The sequence below is a fragment of the Triturus cristatus genome, chromosome 2_1, assembly GCF_964204655.1.
Source record: "Triturus cristatus chromosome 2_1, aTriCri1.1, whole genome shotgun sequence".
In the NCBI taxonomy this organism is placed as follows: domain Eukaryota; kingdom Metazoa; phylum Chordata; class Amphibia; order Caudata; family Salamandridae; genus Triturus; species Triturus cristatus.
Window position 1 is genome coordinate 102,383,796 of NC_140581.1, and position 23,664 is coordinate 102,407,459.

Sequence of the window (23,664 nt, forward strand, 5' to 3'; positions counted from 1 at the left end):
AGCATTCCTTCATGCAGAGGAAGGCAATACGTATGCCTAGCCCTACAGGAGAAGAGACTGTCCAGAATGAGAAGGCCAGCATATTCCTTGCGTGACTTCAGGGCTTGAAGCAAGTGTTGACACAAGTAGAGAGGGGTCCCCCAGTCTTCCACTGCAGGTCCTGTAGTGAGCTACCGGAAGAAGCTAATCTGAGAGTTAAGGGTGGAAAGTGTGTATTTGGCTCAGTTTACACAGCCATAGTGGGTGGGACCCTAGGGCACCAGTGGTAAATTCCCTCAACCACCATAGTTATGGCAAGCAGCCCTTATCTGTCCTGTGGCACCCAAATGGGATCTGATACACCCTGTAACAGTTGTTCAGTTATGGAATTTCAAGACCGTCTTGTCAAAGGTCAATTGTGATATAAGCTATTGTGGACTATTTGCCTACAGAGCATCAGCAGTCTGCCATGCTGGGAATGAGCGGCTGCGATCAGCTGACATGGTTTTGGTTGAAGAAGGGTCCAGATTTCTGTTGGCTTCCTTCTAGACCCATCAATCAGCAGTTACTGTGTTGTGTTGCATGCACATGCAACTGTGAACCCCCAACACTGCACACAACCACTCACAGCCCAGCATACCTTTATTTGCCAAAAACAAAATAATTCAAGCAACTGATTTTGTGTCATGAAATGAACACATTTAATGAACAACCTCTTCATTTTTTATATACATCTATAAAAAATTCAAATACAGTATGTTAAGATTGTATTTTTTTGTTTCTTTCTTTTTAATACTAGGACGTACGGTATTAAATACTGAATTTGGAAGGAAGAATGTGTAATTAGAACCATTTTACAAAATATGATCGTAGAGGGAAGGGGGAAATTAAAGGAATATATGTTCATATAACTACATTTCTTTGTTATGCATTTTTATAATAAGACAAATAGAACATTGAAATAGAGACAGTCTCCCTGTATAAACAAAGGGAATTTGTTCCAAAGTGTTGTATTTGACAATCCTAGAAAAGGGGAGGCAGAGGGAGAACCGAAGAGAAAAAGACAATACGGATTTCTTTAGTAGTGCAATGGTGAGCTGAATCTACCGGGGACCAGACACCATTGTAGGATTATGGTACCTGTGATATGTATTCATTAATCTGCAAAGTGCATGACTTCTGGGAATAGCCTACTTAGATGTACTAATGTTTCTATCCCCACACAAGCGAAGTCTATTGCAAATCGCCTTGTATCAGCCAATCAGGCCTCAAGATACACATAGGTCTTGAGACAGGTATGGAATTATTACACAAAATCATGATAACTGACGTGTCATCACACAGTAACTTGTTGATCCAACCTAAGAGACGACAGTGCTTTATAATAAGGCTCTCAGGTTTTCAGGCATCCTAAAAAATAAACAGAGAAAAAAAGCAGTCAGACCACTCCTCCATCCCAAATCCAGAATGGTGAGTCTGCAGCTGGACCAGTCCTGAACCACTTCCTCACTGTCGCCCTTTTATGACTTCACAGAAGTGTGTTACTCTTCAGTAGGTTTGGTTTCAGATGAGATCCACTGGGAACTCAACCATTCTTGCTTGCGACGGGGGACACGATCGTGTGATGGCACAGGTGGGTACTCAGCAAGGTCACAGCACCATCTGAGGAACATGTGGACAGCGCGTAAGGTGGCTTCATATTTTACAACAAAAAGACTTCTATACTTGAAAGTTGGCACCTGCAAGCCTTGCAAGATGGATTTGCATGGTGTGGCACATAGAGGGTTAGCTCCAATGTAAAACAATGGTGAAAAAGAGAATTTAATCCGAAGCTGTAATAGTGATATGGATACACAAACCAGTTAGTGCAGTAAAAGGGTTAAGGCTATGAGCTTTAACACAAGTCACAGTTTCCCTGCAGTACTGCATAGGTCTGTCCCTCTGTGACGTTACTGTAAATTTGCGGGAGCAATCCAGTTGAATTTTCCGCAGGTGCACTTCAAACAAAGAGAGTGCACCTAAGACCTAGGTGGTCTGGTCTTTAGTGACACATGGGGAAGATGTGATAGGGTGGCAGTAATGAATGTCTAGATGGGTCCGTATCAGGCGGGTTAGTACCGGAGCCGGTAACACGTTGAGTTCATTCTGCTGATCTTCCAGAAGTTCAAACTTTAAATATAAACTCCAGATTGCATCACATTAATTACCACTCATGGGTTAGAGAGGCGAGAATGGTAAGCCAGTGAGAAGCATTTGAGACCTTATTTATACCCAAGCAATCACAGCTACGGGCAGACAAATCATCGCCTGAATCTCGTCTGGACGTGCGAGAAGGGATCTTTGCACATACTCTGCCCCGTGTCTGAATCGTGGTTCAAGAACCAAGATATTTTTCCGATCCTTGAACATAAAAACATTTGAAAGATCATTGACAATGATGGTCATGAGCAGGTCCATACTATAATTCACTCACTGTCAAGGAGTTTTTAAAGAGGGGCACCTCTCAAGGTACAGAAATATTGAGAACTGCCTTGTGATGATGGAAAGTTAAGTATAAGCATTATATGTTTGCCCAAATGACACCGGATTCCATACTGTAATCTTGTAATTATCTTCTCCATTCATGTCAGTAGGACATCTGAATGATACCACATTGGTCATGCGATAATTGTATTAGTGGGGGATTCGGAATGTTGTGCATACGCTGGATGCACTACACTAGTATGCCAATATAATAGATATTTTCATTTTAACACCATTAACCGCTTCTGAGGCACTCAAGTTAAGCAATAACAGAACACATTCAAGAGTCATACCAATACTCCTGGTTAAACAATATGGGTGACCGACTCGGTGTATGTTTACATCTCCATGAGCCTCTTTGTGGGAGTTCAAGACTCTATGTCCATCTTCTGGAGCACAACACTTCACCTCTAGACAGCACCTTAGCATTACCACTCCTGTGATGAGTACAAGTACAAGCAATAGCATTTCCCAGTCTGCTCTCACAAGGAAGATTTTTGGTTTCCATCCTTTCAGGCAGGAAAGGGGGACCCTGAAGCTCTGATGGTGCAGATGGCGTGTGAAACAAGGTTCAACCTTTATGCGGATCATCTAGAAAGAAAATTAGGATGACACTGGATCACAAGTCCATTCTGCAAAGCAATGGTTCGGACAACACAGGTTTCTACAACCATAGTCATTGGTCACAAATCTGTAGCACTGTAGTAATTCGTACCAACAGGGACCCATAGCATAAGACACAAGTAATGTTTGCATTGTTTTCTCTTTAAATTCCCGCCTCCCCCACGATCGAAAAATAAATCAAAACTATATAGTAATTTATTGGGAAATAACCCCTCCCCCTAACTCCCCCCCAACTCCCTTCACAGAAAAAGAGTCACATTCCGTTTATGCCGCTGCTTTTTGTGGTGTAGAGCGAGTCGAAAGGCCGATATACAAAAAAAATACTTCTAGGAAAACATTCAATAAGCACCGAGTGCACAAGTCAGTTCTCCGAGCAAAAAAACATGAAGAACAGAAATCATAAATTCTGTCTGGTCTCAGAACTGTAAATAAAAATGGCGCCACATGGAAGCTATGCATCCCTGCGGGAAGATGAGGGGCGTAGGGAGCAGCCTCAGCTGGCTCTAAGCAACCAAGCCCATCGCGTTCCCTTGTTGATGTTGGTGTGGATGGCGGGTTCTCAGTTCAGAGTTTTTTCTTGGCGGATTTGGGAGGAACAGCACTGTGGCTAAACAAGTAAGGCAGCGTCTTTGGCATGGCGGTATAGCTGTATGATCCTGTTTTGTGTCATCAGCTGGTGGAGGGCCTAGGTAACAATCCTAGGCCTTCTTCAGGGCTTCCTGAAAAGACAAGCTGTTCCCTTGCCAATTCCTGTCTCCTCCATGCTGCGCAGTGTCACCTTTTTTGGCTCGCTTTTTCAATATCTCGTCCCTCCCTTTGGCAGAGAGTCTTTTTTTGCGTGTCTGTGTCATATGTCAAATATTTTTTTCTGCACTTTGATTCATTTTTAGCAGACCACAGGGATGTCAAAGCTCCATGTTTTGGTGACTTTGTCCATTTGTTCTTAGAAAAGAAATCACGGTGATAAAATGCAAAAAACTCCTCCTTAACATGTGCAAAATAGGAACAGATGATGAAATGTGTTTTCACTTTGTTCTTCCACAGGAATGCAAAGAAGGAATCTGTACAGGAGATATAAGAGGTGCAAAGAAGAACATAAGCTTCACAAGAAAGACCCAGGCAGACAAAAAATAATCTAATGCCTCGTCTGAGGTAGTACGCGTTGTATAAATACAATTTACAATTTCAGAAAGGTGTTAAGTATAACATAAGGATGTACCTTTTCCATAACATGTAGGGGCACAGAACTCCGCACATTAAAAGACAGGCCAGGATTATCTTTTTATGTGCGGAGTTTTTCAACGAGTGAGGAGTATCCGCAGTCGTAAAATTACTATTAGTAAAATAAAATTTGTGGTCTGTGATTACCTAAAGAATAGTGAACTTACACAAAAAGTCTATGTTTGCCTTTGTGAACCACACCCCCAGTAAGTAGGAAAACTAGTTATATTACCTAAATTCATGTAACATCTGTGACTTTCAGTAGATGCAGAAAGAGACTTATAGAGTCATTACAGAGTTTCTCTCTAATTCAGTGTCACTGTTCTCATTAATGACTGCAGATACTGGCCAATAGCGATAATATCTTCTCAGTACGCCTCTTTAATTCAGAGTATATTGAAATTGTAGCTAATATTATCCTGCCCTGAGTATTTTCTCATTGAAATATCTTTGTTTTCTTACTGAATCCTTCAGCCTTCATCTAGTGCTTTTTGCCACTATTTTCACTTAAATCTTTAAAATTCCATATCTCGGGTTCTACTCTTACCCACCAGAGCTCAGCTACAGGTGTTAAAACAGCTTCCCAGACTCTATCATGGGCAGTCCCGGAATGGACATTGGTAATAGCCGAATATGCCTCCTTATCCCGCAGTCTTTTTGTCCGCCGGGAATCACAACGTGGTCGTTACAACGACCGCGTTGTGATTCCGCATACCATTACTCTGCAAGTCGGAACAACGACTTGCGGAGGGGGGGCGCTGGATGTTGGAATAGTATAATTTACTATTCCAAATCCAGTCTGTGCGGACAGTAGGGAAGGTGTTGGATTTTAAATCCAATACCTTCCCCCCCTCCGCAAGTCGTTCTTCCGACTTGCGGAGTAATGGTATGCGGAATCACAACGCGGTTGTTGTAACGACCGCATTGTGATTCCCTGCGTACAAAACGGTTTGTTATAAACTTTGTTTACCATAACAGCCAGATAATGTGTACAGTATAGGTATTTATCATTAATAAACCTAAGGTCAACTAGAGTACTAAATGTATTAATTAGCCTAATAGTTTTGGGGAAAACCACTGCCAGGTTCCTGAGCTAAATAAGCACGTTATCAGCATACTGTGATGTGACCTGTGAAACCCCACAAAAATCAGTTCTATAAAGAGGTAGTCTGTGCCTGGAAATGCAAGCCAACAACTTTGATACAGGAGAAATTACCAAAGGTGACAGAAGGCAACTCCACTGCATTCCCAGCCATATCTCTGCTGGCTCATACTCCACCCCGTGGGACCTAACTCAGACCGATGGAGAGACATATAGCAATCCAAAGCATTTGAGAATCGACTTGCACAAACTGAAGTTAGCTGTGGCTGGCGTCAAATACTTCAACGCTGGCATACTGAAAGCCTTTTGTGTCTCCAATCTGATAACAGCTGACCACACTGTCCACAGTGTGCACATCCAACAAAGGAAATTACATCCTGTGATTGGACACTGCCATTTTTATAGCCTGACTGGTCAGAGTGTATAGGTGTACTCAGTAAACCAGCCATTCAGGAGCAGGAACGAACCCCAAGTTCATGGTATCTACACTGATGAGTGACATGTGGCTAAAAGAACCACAGTTTTCCGGATATTTGTCTTGTTCGGGCAGTAACACTGTTCACAGCTCCCACACAAACTCATCCAGATAGGCTAGCGCGTGGACAGACAACCCCACCTGAACGGAAAGACAAAAGTCAGCAGAGCTGAGCCAGAGGACCAGGGCCCAGAGGACCAAGACCAGGAGAATCAGGAGATGGAGGATCAGAGTCAACGGAAATGGAGCAGGGGGACCAGAACAAGGTAGACTAGGAGGACCAGGGCCAGGTGGAAAAGTGGAAACTGGACCGAGAGGGCCGGGACCAGGAGGAACAGGACAAGAAGGACGAGAATAGGAACAAGACACAGAGGAGGACCAAAACCAGAAGGAGTAGGCCAAGAAGTGGGAGAGGAAAAGGACTAAGAAGACCAGGAGAACTGGGACATGGACTACAACGAAAAGATGACCACTACAGGACAAGGAGGAGGCGGACCAGAAGGCTCAGGGAAGACGACCTGGAGGAGTACCATGAAGCAGACCCAGAGGATGGGAAGAAGGGCTTTGATCAGGATAAGGAAGACAAGTAGTGGGGGGGGCAAGGCCAACCTGAAGGAACAGAGGATCAGAAGTAGGAGAAAGAAAACCAGGGCAAACCCATCCAGGTAGACACGGTCACACACAGACATACCTACTCAACAGAAAGCACCATTTGTACACACATACACACTCACCTATGCAAATACATCTGGCGACAAAAGGAAATACCTTAACAAAAAGACACATTCAGCTGTACTCATCCAATCACCTGCAAATACACACTCAGACACATTTACATACACACAGACACTCTCCTACACTGCCGCAGTTACCTGTCAAGATACACTCAACTGTGCCAATACTCTCGCCTATACAAAACCACTCACCACAGACATACTCATTTGTACAAACACACATACTTGTACAGACGCACTCGGGCAAACTCATGCACTGGTCTGCGCCCTACAAAGCACAGACCAGCATAGCTGTGATACTTACTAAATAAACAAGATGCTAAAGGATCCCAGTAACAAAGCGGTCGCCCAAGAGACTGCCACGGCGCTGTCCCCCACTACTGACTCCGTCTCACAGATCTTGGTGGTTGGCGGCTGTAGATATACTGTGGTGATAGTTGTCGTTGTGGTAGTGGTGGTGGTTGACGTTTCTGAGGTGGAAAAATAGAAAAAACTATATTAGTCGAATAACTAAATCAGTCTCTTCTTTATTCTGCCCATTTCATATGGTTTGGTCTCATGGTATAAGTAGAGAGTTCATAACATGTTAAACTGTACACAATGCAAGACTGGAAATAATACACCTTTAGTAGCACTGTAATGCACAGTGGGTGCTCTAGATGCTGGAAAAGAAATGCACTCTGTAGCAATTTACATAGTATGCACTGCACACGGTGTAAGGGTTTCACCTTTCAGCAATATAGAGGGAGAATACAGCCAAGAGCAATGCTGAGCAGATGGACAGCATGCAAGGTATGCTGGGAAAATAACGCATACACAATGCATGGGATTTTGTAATCCCTTTTTACATGGCAGTCAATAATTTCTTTATTATTAGCGACTTGTGATGCACTCAGTAGCTGATCATAAAGAAAAGACATCGGAACTCAACTATTATAAGGTTTCGATAATAGTTCTGACATTTCAATGCCTGCTGCCAGAGCCAGCAGCTGAGGTGAAAGGCAGCCAGGTCAAAGAGCATAATTAAAGCAGTTGTTTAAAGCAACATATGGAACATTGCTTTTCTTTCTTCTGCTCTATTTTAGTATCTTACAGTGACAAGTAGAGAAAGTTTGTTTATTTTTTGCACTCCTTTGATAGAGAAAAGCTAGAATCTTTCTGCATGTTTCTACAATTTAGAATTGACAGCAGCTTTTTAAAACAAAAAACTGACTTGTGTTGAACTGTTCATAATATCTGTTTGCCACAATTTTTTTTGATTTGTTTAATTTTGCACCAGAGATTTTATTTGCATTATTATTTTTTGCAAACATGGTTGCTATTTCATATAAAAGAGCTACACACCAAGGTATTAAATGGCTCTTGAGAAAGGTGATAGTGTGCCTATGTAATATATGGGATAAGGTACCCCAGAGTGTACATTATAAGGATATTGCAAGTTGCCTCTGAGTCTGATAACCATCGGCCTCGTTCCTCCACATGGTTATTAAACTCCTTGGTGACCTGCAATATCGTTATAAAGTACAAAAGGGGGTACTTTATCAATTATATAAATCATAGTACATCTAAGACACAAGGTTGTATAGTGTGAGAATGGGTTTCAGAGGTTAAATTGTCAACTCTAAAAATGAGGCATGAGTATTTTCACGGCTTCCTCATTTCTCCATCTTTTGCCATCCTATCATTTTCAGATCATTTCGTCTTTATTTGATTATCTGCCATAATCAAGTGTTTTGAAACATGCTAAGAAAAACTTGTGATGGCACAACTAAACATTTGTGGGAAAATATTGAAGAAGCCAAGTTAGGGAAACAAGTAAGCAAAACAAGGGAGGGCTTTTCGGTAGGCTCCTCACTGTCATTGAAGGTGGAACTACTTCACTCCTGAGCCCTCCCCTAAGGTGCGGAAGCCTGCAGGGGTTCCAGTTACCAATTGTAGGTGGAGAAGATTGCCCTTCCGAAGAGCTTACTATTTGAATTGTTGGTCCCTAACCCAGGATTTGTGTAGTCACCAGATTTAACATTGCTTATTCTGCGCCAGTAGGAAGTAGCACCGTTCCCGTAGCTGTCCTGCTATTAGATACTCTAGATTGCCGTCAGTGGGCTCTGTAGTGCACACACACAAAGGGCCACATTTATCAAATTGTAAAGTAGCGCAGTGCAAGTCACCTTGCGGCACTGCGTTCCAGGGAATGGGCCGGAATGCGCCATATGTAACACAATTTAGGAGCATTCCTCCCTTTTTCCTGCACTGGCGCGTAATGTGCTGCCAAGAGCCAACGCACCCTTGCACCGTGAATGAACGACGATGCCTGTGTTGTAAGCAGGAATGTTTTGTGCAGGAAGGGGCATTCCTGCAGAAAAACAATCCCCTGAGGCATTTTTCTCTTCTTATGTGTGCTGCATAATGCGGCGCACACAGAAAGATAAAAAAACTAGGAGATATTTCTCCTCGTTGCGCCTTTCCTGGGAAGGCGTAGCATTTTGCTGCATTCACAGTTCTAACAGTAATGGTAAATCTGGGAATGTGTCAAACACCATGAGCTTTGTATGGGGACACCCACGCACCACCCATGGAACGTCTCCTTGGGGCAGAGTAATGCAACGCAGCGATTTGTGCTGTGTTACTCTAGATTCATCAGACCACTCAGGGCCATGCAAGGGGGCCTTGCGTGGCTTGATAAATCACATTTTAGGGGTTGCGTCACTTTTGCACCATGTTATGTGGTGGAAAAGTAACTCGACCCCTTGATAAATTAGACCTACAATATTATTCACTTCCCACGTAAGCCACACAACTTGTCAATCAAGCACACATGCTCTAGCCTCCAATCCATCGGGCTGCGAGACTATGCTGGAAATTTTTAGAATGTCATTTAATTCAAGATTTTTAGTTTTTAATGATCTAAATTGTCTTTTCATGCTCAAATGTATTTATGCTTATAAATATGTCATTGTATATGTTTTTTGTGGCACACTGCCAAAATAAAGAGGTCTTGACTGACTGGCTGGCTGGGCATGCTAGTCATGGGTGGTACACCCTGTCTTCACGTGGACAGGGGTGGGCTGACCATTAAGTCAATCTGGCAATCACCAACTGGGCTAGGCTGCATTAAAGGCGTTTGGGAGGGGTGTCCTATTTCTCGTCTAGGGATGGTTCACTTTCATCACATTGCTGCATACAAGCGAAATAAATGTGTTTATAAAGCCAGGTTTAGCAGGAAACCCCCTGCCATCACGTTCAGGGAGTCATCCAGGCCAGTGGTTAATTTGTGGGAAAATAAGTGCTAGGGCTCTCTCAAGAGGCAGCTTGCACCAGCCCATTGCTCCTATATTACAGAGCCAGCTACTAACCACGAAACCCTACACGTGGGGAAAGGATATGGCGTAACGACCGGAGCTGCTGAATTTGGACCTGGGGAACTGGGCGTAGGCTCAACATCGTGTGATTCTGGGCAAACCACTTAGGGGCATATCATCAACGAGGCGATAAAAAATTATCGCCGCTTTTGCGTCTGTTTTCGGGCGAAAAGCGGCGATAATTTTATCGCCAAATCAGCAAGGTCACGCTATCGCGTGAAACCTTGCATTAGCGCCTGAATTCTGAACGCCCAGCTTTGCATCGCTAATGAGATGCAAAGTGGGCGTTCCTGCCCTGACATGACTGGAGAAATGTCGCTGAGCGACATTTCTCCTATCATCAAGCCCCACGCTAAGAAGCATAGCGGCAAGAAAAGTAGCGATAACCCCTCTTATCACTACTTTCCTTACGCCTGCTTCAAGACTGACTTAGCCATGATATCCTATGGAAGGTGGATATCATGGCTAAGTTTGCCTTGCCCTATCATCAAGCTAACGCCAAACTCTGTGAGATTATCGCTGGATTTCCAGCGATAATCTCACGTTTGGCAGTTAGCGCTAGCATTTTTATCGCTTTTGAGATACGCATTGCTAATAGCACGCTATGTCAGCGATAAAAATCCACGTTAGCCGGCGATAATTATCCTAGCGCTAAGTGCGCTAAGCGATAATTATCGCCGGTCCTTGATGATATGCCCCTTAATCTCCCCATGCCTACAAAATGAATTTGTCCTTAACTGGTGCTCATAAAAAGCGCTTCAGGTCGAATTTTCGCTATAAGCACCTGTGTTGGCGATTAAGTGACAGTGCAGAGCACTGGAAACCACTGGCTCAAATTAAGCACTAATGCAGGCCAGCTTCCTCCATGGACAGCTAATGCTGGCTGCTCATCCAGCCAGGACGCTCAAGGTCGCTCACTCTCGTCCCCTCCCAACACCCCCCCCCCCACACACACCCCCCCCTCCCCAATGCCAAGAACATGTCCCTTTCCTAAGCAGTTGAATTTCTGTTTCAGCCTTTGAGACGCCGCTTACTTATTCATTATTTTGAGTTTTTATATTGGCAACAACAAGGCCCCCGGGGGCATCAGAGTGAAGCAGTGTGTAACTTAGAGGAGCGAGGACACTTCAATATTAATAAATCTCATTTATAGCTGCAAGCAGTGGTTCAGCTGGAGCCGGGGGTGGCCAGACCCCTCCAGGGACGCCTCCCTCGCGCTCCGGCTGCGCTGGGGCACAGGGCCCGTGCGTTCCTACGTGCAGGGCGGAAGGGAGCACCGCACCTGACCCTGGTAATAGAGGTCACGGCCCTGCCAGCCCCCGTGGGGAGGGTAGTAAATATACTCACCTCCCAGCGAGGCAGCGAGGCCTATTATTCCCTTATTAGAGACATCACTTTCCACTGGCAAAGTGGGTCAGAGGTCAAGGTGTCTCAGCAGAAGCCTCAATTACAGGGCGTGAAATGTCTTTCTCACCCTGCGCGCGCTGCTCTGCGATGAGAGGGCGTGCTTCCCGCCTCCTGGCGCGAGAGCGTCCTTCAGCATGTCACAAGCCTCTCTCTCTCTCTCTCTTTCTCTCTCTCTATCTTTCTCTCTCTCTCACAGAGCAATGCGAGGCTCTCTCAAAAACACGCACGGCGGAGGCGCAGCCTTTCTGAACTGTCTCTGAAAGATGGGGCGGCGCCAAACTAGCTAGAGAGCTATCGAGCTGAGAACACACAAAAATAATAAATACAAATATTCTAATTAAAAAAATACAGAGCGAACCCCATAAATAATATAATTTTTTTGCATTTACTTAAATCGGAGAGAAATTGTTATTACATTCAGGAAATTTGTGGATTTGTTATTAAGCGAAACGTGAATGTCTTGAGTAGGGTCTGGAACCTGGACCAGTCCCAAAAACGGTATACTGCCAACCCTCCCGGTTCAGATATCGAGACTGGTAAATAATCATCCAGGTGCTGTAAATCACCTGCGAGGGTCTCAAGGAGCTGGATTATAGGCAGGGGGAGATTAAAGGATTTGCACAGAATCACAGGGTGTGGACACCAAGGCCGAGACTCAAACCTGGTTCCCACCCTCCGAAGCCGGCAGCTCAGGCCATTACACCACATAATGCGAAGTGGGTCGCACACCGCTCGTCATACTAGCAAATAGCCCCATAGGATTCTGGAGAATGTAGTGACAGCGGCGGGTACACCTATGCCACGAGTAAAAAGTTTAAAATGCCATCCCTGGACACGTGTTTCGAGGTAATTGCCTCTCGTCAGCAGGGAGCAGGTACGTATGCGGGGTGCTGTAGACTGCCAAAAATTATCAGGTATAGTACCTCTCACGGCGCGCGGGTGCGGGATCCGGGCTCGTCAACCCATAGCTCAGGGAGCTTTAAATACAAAATGCGAAGTGGGTCGCACACCGCTCGTCATACTAGCAAATAGCCCCATAGGATTCTGGAGAATGTAGTGACAGCGGCGGGTACACCTGTGCCACGAGTAAAAAGTTTAAAATGCCATCCCTGGACACGTGTTTCGAGGTAATTGCCTCTCGTCTGCAGGGAGCAGGTACGTATGCGGGGTGCTGTAGACTGCCAAAAATGATCAGGTATAGTACCTCTCACGGCGCGCGGGTGCGGGATCCGGGCTCGTCAACCCATAGCTCAGGGAGCTTTAAATACAAAATGCGAAGTGGGTCGCACACCGCTCGTCATACTAGCAAATAGCCCCATAGGATTCTGGAGAATGTAGTGACAGCGGCGGGTACACCTATGCCACGAGTAAAAAGTTTAAAATGCCATCCCTGGACACGTGTTTCGAGGTAATTGCCTCTCGTCAGCAGGGAGCAGGTACGTATGCGGGGTGCTGTAGACTGCCAAAAATTATCAGGTATAGTACCTCTCACGGCGCGCGGGTGCGGGATCCGGGCTCGTCAACCCATAGCTCAGGGAGCTTTAAATACAAAATGCACCTGTGCGCTAAGAGAGGTACTAGACCTGGTTATGTTTTTAGCAGCTTACACAGCAACCCCACTCTAATTTTCCTACTCCCTGCTGACGAGAGGCAACTACCTCGAAACACGTGTCCAGGGATGGCACACGCCACGCATACTTGCACGCACTCTTGAGCATAGGTGTATCCGCCGACGCTGACCTTCAGGGACCATTTTCATTGGGGGAACACGACTGGTAGGTGTAGCAGTGTGCGACCAATCTGATGTAACATTACACCACATATCCCACCGCTGATACCTGCACGCAGAAACCCGATTCGGAGTTTTGTAAAACAAGCAAGAAAAAAATGTTTGTCACCTCCAAGAGCTACCTTTGACATCAAAGGTTAGTGCTGTGTCTTTAATTTTTCGAGGGGGACAGTAGAGCATGTGACAGGCTTCAACATTTTATTTTTTGAAGTTTTGCATGCTGCTTTTGTTGTTGAAACTAAACTTCCAAAACATCGAATACTGATTGTCTGTCACAATATGTACCAATAGACCTGCTTCAGGCACACTGCCTCTCCTTCAATACGTCATTGTGCAAAATACATTCTCACAATTATTTTGTTTAAAATCTCCCACTTGCCTGCTCTAAAATGTTAGCATGTATGACATTGTCCCGTTGGGATGTTGGTGCAGAGCGCTGACACATGGACGGGGCACAGTGACAGCGCTACCATGCACTTCCCAAGTTGCAAAAAGATATACCTTCTGTGATAATGTCAGGTACATACCCATTTGCATAGCACACAATACAACCTGAATTTTACGGCATGTACAAATAAGTGTTTGTTACTACCCAGCGGTAATCATTTATCATTCTTAGAATGTATTCCGGTGCGATTTAGTCCAAAGCTGCAAGGGTTCAAACGTGAGCCGTGCAGGCTACGTTCGTCTGTTTGAAATGGACGCATCAGACGTAATACAAGGATCTCAGCAACAAAACCATTAACCTACTGAGTTATCTTACGCAAAGCACAAATCTGTTACCTATAAATTAAATTCTGTGCTCTGGGCTAGGAAAGCGAATCCCCTGAGCTATTTTAGGATGCTTCACACCTGCGACCAGAGGTGGCCCACGTACCTATAACTCTGTAGCAAGGCATTATTCCATAGAATGAACATACCACGGCTATACTCTGACTGCTGGTTGGTTAATATTCTTAATTATTAGATCTCTGTGTGAAGGATCCTATTTATCAGGCAGTGCCCTAAAAAGGAGTTACCGCACCTTTCAGAACTACAAGTTTTTGTTTTTCACACAGAGATTTAGGCATTCGAAAAGCAGTCAAAATCTTTGAGGAAAAAGTGTAGGAAACGCAAGCACGGTTACACAAATTCCCACGTTAATCTCCAAAATCTCATCAATTCGGAAATGGGAAATAATAGGGATAATTGTGGTGCACTCGTCATCAAGGCCTCTGTGTCCCCTGCACCGAGTTCTGCCTTTATATCAGTTACATTCATAAAGGTAAGACACAGGCGTCCTGGCACAGGTCTGGCCCACATTAAGCTGCAGGAGATATAGTTTTAAAGATGGCTTCCATAAACTCTCACCAGTGCCTGTGAAGAAAGGCTGCCACCAGTTACCACCAGTTACCGTAGACTTTAAACTGAGCCTGCAGAAAATGCTTCCCTCCATTTGCCTTTGTGCTCTGACACTACGGGACACTGCGGAAAGAGCCCCATGGGCCATTGAAGGACTAAAGCTTTGCAGTCAATCAGTAATATCTGCTATGACCTCTGAGGCCCTGTCACCTTACCACAGCCACTCAGAATGCACACACTGCTGACTGGGGCAGCTGCAAATGCATGTCTTGGAGATGCTAATGCAGATATGCTGGTACCTTCCTGGCCCAGCCATCCCATCATGCTGGTCACCAGGAAGGCATGTGCAGGTGATGAAAACGTCATACTTTTCAGGCTACTGTCCTTTGAGCTGACACTACATTTGACCCAGCAGAACAAGAGGGACCCTACCAGTCAGGGGAGCCAGGTGATACATTAGATTTCAAAGGAAAGCTAGCGTGTGAACTCACCTCAGCTATCTCAAACCAAACTCTTCGCGATTTGGGGATTACCATGCTGGTGGAAGCGGGGAGCAATCCAGATGAGGGGAAGGGTAGGATGTGCTTCAAGCATGCATCAACAAGATTAGCAACATTCCATGTTTAAATGTCCTGCTAGGCTCACAATCCTCATAAAATTGTTGGGTATGAATCGAATTCTTCGTCGCTAGACAAGAGCAGAAGAACTTTAATCCCTTGTTCCTCCCTGGACCGCGGCCTGATATTCCAAATCTGGGAATCGCAGAATTCTAGCTTACTCCAGCGTCTGTATTTAGTGACTCATCTCCAAACGGTTTGGAGACTTGAGATGTTCTGAGTGCTGGCAGATGTGTTATCTAGGAGACACAAATTGCCTTAAAACCTTGCAGGGAGATCTGGGTCAGCCTAGACAAGTTTGTTGCTCTGGAAGAAAAACAAAGTTTGCTGCTCTAGTGGAAAATTGATGGCCAATTGGATCACAAATCTGCCATGGCCCCTATGATACGTCTGGGGTATAGCTGAGCATTCCCATTCCCCCTCGCCCCTTTCCTCTTCCCTCCTCACTACATACAGTGGTTTCTTGACATGGTTGTCTGCTACACCCTGTGTACATCTCACTATACGGAGTCACCCTTGTGCATGACTGCAGTCATTTTCCTCACACTACTACAAGTAGATCTATTAAAAGAAATTCTTGAAGGCATGGAAATATTATACCATATTGCTATACGGAAAACTTCTTGTATATACTTATGGGTGACTCCAATGGTTATCAATAGCATGCTCTTCGACATCAGTACCAATTATTTAGCCCTCTATAGCTACTTTGTTCGTGCCCGTCTTATACCATCTGTACTATACTATGTTGGGTCACAAGATGTTACACATGTACCAAATTATGATGTATTTAGTGTTGTACAATGAATTATACTGTATCTTGGGGCACATGCATCAAGGTAATCATTTGCAATTACCATAGAGTGAATTTTAAGTATTCGCTATTTGGTAATCGCAAATGCATGAAGGATTCACAAATATTTTTGCGAATCCTTAACTTTCCCTAATAGTGAATTGCAAATTGCGATTCGCTATTAGGGAATAGCCCCATAGGAATGAATGGGGATGCATTTGCAATTTGCGATTAATTGCAAATGCAATTGGAAGGGTGCCAGGGGGCCTAAGGCCCTCCTGATGCACCCCAAAAAAGGTAAGTGTGCACATGTGATGCATCAACATGCCACATGGCACTTTGAACAATGAACTTTTGTGCATTTTTCAAAGGATTCTCAAATTTCCATGAACTTAAAGTTTATGATAATTTACGAATCCTAAATACAAAGTCGCATTTGACAAGGCTACATGTATCACATTTAGGGAATAGCAAATGCGATTCACTAACTACATTCGCAAATTAGGTAATCGCAAACATTGTGATTACCTTTTTTGCAAATGCAATGCCTTTGATGCATCGGAAAAGGCAGAATGCGTGATGCATGTGCCCCCTTGTTATGCAGCATTTATGACGCAAGGTCTATGCACCTTTGAACTGTTACTCTGATGATTTAACTGCCAATAAAGTCTTTGGAACACACAAAAAATAACTTGCAGGGAGACCAGAAATCCAGATCTTGTCTGGTCATAAGTAAAACCTTGGTCATAGGCCTGGCAAACGGACCAAGCATGGAACTGGGGCGATGGTAAGATACCAGTCTGGAGAATACTGCTGTTTGGGGACACCCATGCACTGCCGACCTTTGTATGTTGAATCTGCAACCTCCCTTACAGCACTACTGGAGTCAGGCTGGATGAAATTTCAGAACCCAACATAGAGGAGAGAGGCCATTGGCCGCTGCATGTTACAGAGCTTGCTCAGAGCTTTCCTGTCCTAATTTCTAGCAGTGAGATTCACTTGGGCACCTATCTGAACAGATTTGAGCAATGTAAATCCAGCTCAAGGAGAACCAAAGGAAGAAGCCGGCACACACATTGGGTACCATCACATCCTGCCTTGGCCACGTGCCCGCTCTACTCTTTCTTTCTTATCAACAAGCCCCTTAACTAGTCCTCTGACTTCTGGGCACTGCAGCGGATACATCCTTGGGCCAACTACCGAAAAGAAGACTACGCTCCAAGGAAATGTGACTGCAAAGGTACTGTTTTCTACCTAAATATATCAATACCATCTGCGTTCACTCATTAATTACCCTAAACGCCCAACCTACACTCACCAAAAAGACCCATAGAAGAATTTTTGACATTTTCTATAGAATGCATTGGATCCCATTGACTTCCATATTTTTGATTGGGCCTATTTTTTAATTGGAACCTGCTGTGTATGTTGTGTATTTTGCTGCAATTTACTTTTCTCAACTTTTTAATTATATAAGTTACCATTTTAATACTGTTATCACCTTGGCTTTGACGTTTCATTATTTATTCTTTTAAATTTATATTTTTGTTGATCCTTACACAGCTCAGAACTTCTCAAACGGCCTGAGGGCTCAACGAAAGCACACAACAGGCCTTGAGGTACTCTCCCACCCCAACCTCCTGAGTTTCTTGCACTGTGTAAGCCACAAACTGGCAATTTGTTTCAGTAAACATGGGACGTCTAATGACATTTAAACTGACACACAAGGAGAGCCAGGCAGCTATAGTTAACTTGATTATAGGAAAATTGTTACCAAATTGATTGGGGGTCTTTGTTCAAGCAGAAGCAGGAAAAGGGCGGCAGAGGCTCCAGGAAAGCAGGGTAGGCACCTGGAGTAATCCATTGAGATGCTCAATGTTTGTGCCGCACTACAGCTTCCGCCCCCTTACTCTTTCTCAATGAAGTGGGTGCGCCTTGAAAGCTCAGTTCATCCAATTATAGTGCCAACCATTTCCTCTATAAATGTATGTCTACACTCAAGGTCTGACTTCTTTAAATTCATTTTCAACCTAAAGTGAGTGGCTGATTTCAACTCTATAAAGACTATCGGTATAGCATACTTGGGAGGTCTGCAAGAGTCTTACAATCTACTTTCACTGGCCGCCACAAATCAAAGGGGGCCACCGCTCTCGTCCTGTTAGCCCTTTGGCAAGGAGGTGAGTTGAGCACAGAGCAGAAAGAGATTCCCTCTGATCTTGAGTGGGTGTCAGTTCTACAGGTGGACGCTCCGAGTGACAGAGGTCCTATATGCATGCATAGGAAAAAATGGTGCCCTTAGTCAGGACGATCCAATTAACTCTGCCCATTGGCGGGACAACAGGGCCAGTGCTACCTAAAGTGAGATCACCAAGTATGTTCTCTGTAGACTGATTTTAGATCTAAAACTCCCAGGCCTGGCCTGGCTCCCATCTACGGTTGCCTCACCTGCTATCTGTGCTTCTGTGGTGAGATGTTTCGGCTCCTCCATCCACGGCGTGGCGTGAGCCGCTACACTCCAGTCACTCCAGGTCCCAATCTCTGAGTCTTTGGCAGCCACTTGGATTATGTACTCCTTGCCGGCGTAGGCGTCGGTGATGGTGTGAGATGTCCCATCGGAGAGCTCAACCTGTCAGGGAATAAGGATGGAGAGATTGTTAATGTGAACTGATGTAAAGGAGAGGTGCAAAGAGTGAAGAACAGTCTCATTTCAGGAAAGGAGGCGGCTGCATATTCAATGAAGAAACATAGTTTATTGAAGCAAGACTAGTAATGTCTAAATCATGGCAGGAAAGTCTTAGCAACTCAGCGCTAAAGTGCTCTGATGCAAGGTGGTGCTGATTTACTTTCATAAGTAAAACCTATTTTGTATGAAACGTTGATGGGAGTGCCACACCAAAAATGATTTGTATCAAGGAGCGCCAAACCACGAAAATGTGTGAAATCAGATGTAACTTGAAGGAAACAGTACAACAACCCCTCTGATTCCATGTAAACCCGGATAAGATACACTAGGGCGATGAGGCAGAAACTTAATGCCACGAGACAATAGGTGCAAGAAATGGGTATGTAGATTATGGTGTGAAGTTCACAAGAATAATGTGCATTTCAGCAAAATTACGCATTATATGCGGCTTACCCTTGGTCAGTTGTCATCGCATACACCAGAATCACAACCCTTAGGATAGCACTGAAATGACGTTTTTAGAACGAGCAAAACTTTTGCTGTCATTGCTGCTGGACACTTTTATGACTATGGTGCTGAAAAGTTGAGTCGAGTCAGATTTTCATACAGGACTGCACTGCCCACATTAATACATCTGGGCCCCCTCTCTTTATTTCATTCCCTCTTGAGAACAGATTTGTTATTGAAGTGAAATCTCTAATTAAAAGGGAACAGGGGTCAGAGTTGGCATTAACTAGACATTGTATTTTTGATGTTCAGAATCAGAAAGGATTTCAAATGAGTTTGAGGATCAAAATGACCATATAATTAAGTGGTGAGTAGTGTGGGGCAGAGGCGGAGAAGGAGGCAGATTTAAAATTTGAGGGAATGGAATAGGAATTTTATCTTCAAGGAACACATGACTTCATTGCATATTTTCTGATGAGTGGAGGCAATCAAAATCTACAGAAAAAACTGTGAGAATCTCTTGAAAAATGTTCACATTTGTTTGTAAAATAACAAAGGTTATAGGGACGTTATAGTTAGGAAATAATATTTCAAAAATACATAGAAATTCACTGGAAAAAAAATAAAGGTTATAGGGATGACATACTTAGGATCAGATTTTACACACACAAAACCATAGAAATTCAGCAATTATAGTAAGAGTTATTTCAATTAACAATAACTCGTGCCCTAAGGTAACTATAACTCGCGCCCCCACCATGCAAAATTTTCACATTAATAATTTCACTACAAATGCTGAGGTGATATTATCAATGATCTCATAGAAGATATCATGAGTGATGCAATAAGTGGGGTACTCAGCAGTGCACGTCGAGGGCGCGAGTTATAGTTACCATACGGCACAATTTATAGTTACTTCAGATAACTAGAACAATAACTGCTGAATTTTTATGGTTTTATGTGTGTAATATCTGATCCTAACTATAACGTCTCGGTAACCATTGTTTTTTTCAGTGAACTTCTAAGGTTATTTAAATCTTATTTCCTAACTATAATTTCCCTGTAACCTGGGTGTGTGAGTGTGTGGTTGGTGTGTGACTGGCTGTGTGGGTCTGTGAGTGGATGTGAAGTGGGTGTGTGAGTAGATGTGTGAATGGCTGTGGGTGTGTGAGTTGTTATTGTTATTGTTATTTTAATTTTATACCGCGCCTAATCACCTGCAGGCCTCTAAGCGCCCGGAAAGATGGAATAGGACAATAACACAACAGGTCAGAACAAAAGATCGCATTGGATTAAGCCATGCTCAGGCTTCTCCTGAACAGTAGCGTTTTCAGGCTCTTTCGAAATTTTAAGAGGTTTCCTTCCTCACGTAGCCCTCCAGGCAAGTTGTTCCACAGCTGGGGAACCAATACCGAGAAGGCTCTGCCTCCCTTCGTCACTAGCCTGTACCGAGAGCAAGTCAACAACTGCAGGTCCGAGGACCGAAGTGATCTCGTCGGGCAGTACAGTTGTAGGCGCTCCTTGATATAGGCCGGAGCCTTACCGTAGATGACCTTATGGGCTATACACAGACTCTTGAATTCCACTCTCTCTTTTATTGGAAGCCAATGTAGGTTTTGTAGTAGAGGAGTGGCTCTAGACCTCCTAGGGAGTCTAAAAATCAGTCGGGCAGCATCATTCATTAGAATCTGAAGCCTATTAGTAAGGGTTTTCGGTAGGCCAAGATAGAGGGCATTCCCATAGTCAATTCTGGAAATGATAGTGGCAGTTACTATTGAGCGCATCATGGGCTCTGAAAGGATAGGGGATAGCTTCCGCAGTTGCCGGATGATATTAGTACAGCTGCCTACCACCGACGCGATCTGAGGCGCCATCGATAGGTCAGCGTCCAACCGAATCCCCAAGCTTTTTACAGCCAGGCTTGGTTTTGGGGCCGAGCCCAACTCCATGGGCCAGTAGAGGTCACTCCAAGGTGAGAGGGTGGATGGTATAACCAAGATCTCAGTTTTGTCAGGATTGACTTTTAAAAGGTTATCTGTCATCCATCGTACCGTGAACCTCAGGATGTTCTGGGATTGGAGTTGTGCGGCCGAGGTGTCATTTATACTTAGCAGCAACTGCGTATCGTCCGCATAGTTGAAGACTTTACAGTCCATCGCAGCCAGCGCAGCGATCAGGGGTTGCAGGTATAGGTTGAATAGAAGAGGGGACAGGGCCGACCCCTGCGGTACTCCACACTCTAAAACCCCGACCTCAGATGTTTCATCCCCCAGTTGTATCCTTTGAGTCCTGCCTGTAAGGAAGGATTCCAACCACTGCAGCGCCGAGCCCTTAATCCCAAAGCTCTTCAATCTGTCCAAGAGCAGGGTGTGGCTGACAGTATCGAACGCCGCTGATAGATCTAATAAAATCAGGGCGCTCGCTTTCTTACAGTCAGCCCTACCTCTTAGTTCGTCCAGCACCGAGAGCATCACCAACTCGGTGCTGTGATGTGCTCGAAAACCTGCCTGTCTATCGTGGAGTAGATGGTGAGATTCCAGATAGCAGGACAGGGACTGAAGAACATGTTGCTCAAGGATTTTTGAGAGAAAGGGCAGCTGGGAGATGGGTCTGTAGTTCTTCAACACAGCGGGATCTGACCCCAGCTTTTTCAATAAGGGTCTTACCCGCGCCTCCTTAAGTTCACTCGGCAGGTATCCCATGTCTAGCGATCTATTAAGGAGAGAGATGATGTATTCCTCCAATAAGGGACGCGCAATGCGAAAGATCTCAGGTGGACAAGGATCAGCTGGAGAGCCAGATTTAATTTTACACATCAGTTGTTCCAAGATTAATGTATCCATCTGTGGGAACATTGTAAGAGAACAGTCGCTCGCCTTATTAGATGTTAAGGCAATTGCAGTCCCTGTTGCCGCCATATTCTCTATCTCCTGGACAATGATCTTCACCTTCTCCAGGAAATAGGTCTGGAAGGTATTACAATCAAAAGGGGGCTTAACATTATCCGGCTTCTTACTCAGCTCAGCCAAGATTTTAAAGGTTTCTTTCTGGATATTAGTGGCCTTGCTTAGGCGCGACTCAAGATAGTCCGCTTTAGCTTGAATCATAAGTTTTTTATATTGGTGGAGAAAGGCCTTATAGGTATCCCTATCAGTATCCTGCTTGGATTTCCTCCACAGCCTTTCTAATCTCCTTAGCTTGGTTTTGGTTTCCCTTAAGAGCGGAGTAAACCAGGGAGCTTTCCCAGAGCCCTTGATTTGCTGTGTTTTCACTGGCGCTATCTGATCGATGGCCCGAATCAAACATCTTGTTAGATCAGAGTAGTCTCGGTCCAAATTACAATCTGGCTCTAAAACCTGGGGGGCTTCCAGATGTGCCTCAGTCAGGGCTCTCAGATTGACTTCAATCCATTTCCGGGTTTTCCTGAAGCTATGTGAGTTATGAACAGCCCCATTGCTGAGGGGGACCTCACACGAGACCAAACAGTGATCCGACCAAACACAGGGCGCTGCCTCACTAAATGTTAGAGTGGCATCGGTGGTCCACATAAGGTCAAGAATGTGCCCTTTTTCATGGGTTGGGGTATCCACAATCTGTGTGAAGTCCAATGCGGACATTAATGTGTCTAACTGGCGCATAGGTGAATCCCAGGTGGGCTTATCCCAATGTAGATTAAAATCCCCTGTAACCAAGATTTTTATATATCTTGACCTAAGGTCAGATATAATAGGACAGAATAAGTCAAAGAAGGTAGGGGTTGCCTTCGGCGGACGATAAACAGACAAGATCACCCAACACACATTGTTTACTGTGACCTTTACCCCAAGAAGATCGGCTAAGTCAATCTTCTCAGTTAGTATTTTTTCAACCGTCGTGGTCTTCCTATACAAAATAGCTACTCCACCCCCCCGTGAGCCCCCTGGGCGGTTATGCCACATTATATCATATCCGCTTGGTACAGCGGCGATGATATCCGGTAACGAGTTCTCATCTGTCCAGGTCTCTGAAAGAGTCAGGACATCGATATCACTATCCTGAAGCATATTATATACCTCCAGATGATGGCAGTGCAACGAGCGGGTATTAAGGCTCGCTATTTTTAACGTGGAACATTTATTCAAGGCAGGTGTGACCCCAACATTCCGAGAGATACTGTACTTTTTAAGCAACAGCAGGACTGCTTTGTCCAACATGGGCTCGCCTCTATTCAAAGATTTAAGCATTTCTGAGGAGTAAGTGCGACGATGGCCAGCCGTCCCAGCCCCTGCGCCCGCCTGTGCGCGGACGGGCGCAGTCGGGCTGGACTCTGGCGTGACTCCGGCGATGCTCCGGCGTGCCCGCAGCGCGTGCCCGCTGCGCGTCAGCATGGCCCGTTTTAAATACCGGTCTAGCGTCCTTGCGACGACTAGACCGTGCGCAGCTTCTCTAGGCCGCCCCCCCAAGCCAAGATGTCCGCCGCAGTGCTGTCTGTCGGGAGAAGGACCCGCTCCAAACACGGTGAATTTACAAATGTGGTGCAAGTAAGTGGATTCTTAGTTAAAAGCCTAAAAGCGGCAACAATACACAACAA

The 23,664-nt window shown here is 44.8% G+C and overlaps 1 protein-coding gene across 2 annotated transcripts in view; it reads right to left on the reverse strand.

Annotated features, from left to right (window-relative positions):
• Positions 1–653: 653 nt before the first annotated feature.
• CNTFR (ciliary neurotrophic factor receptor) overlaps positions 654–23,664 on the reverse strand; it is an 874,361-nt gene continuing 851,350 nt past the window's right edge. Inside the window, exons 9-11 of one of the 2 annotated variants that reach the window (XM_085628365.1) lie at positions 18,410–18,590; positions 6,963–7,128; positions 654–4,187 (exon numbers count right to left, since the gene is read on the reverse strand). In XM_085628365.1, the coding sequence (XP_085484491.1) occupies position 4,187; positions 6,963–7,128; positions 18,410–18,590 (348 nt within the window). In that variant the 3' untranslated portion in view covers positions 654–4,186. Of the gene's footprint in view, positions 4,188–6,961; positions 7,129–18,409; positions 18,591–23,664 lie in introns of those variants that run through there. The other variant, XM_085628374.1, reaches the window with a different exon arrangement.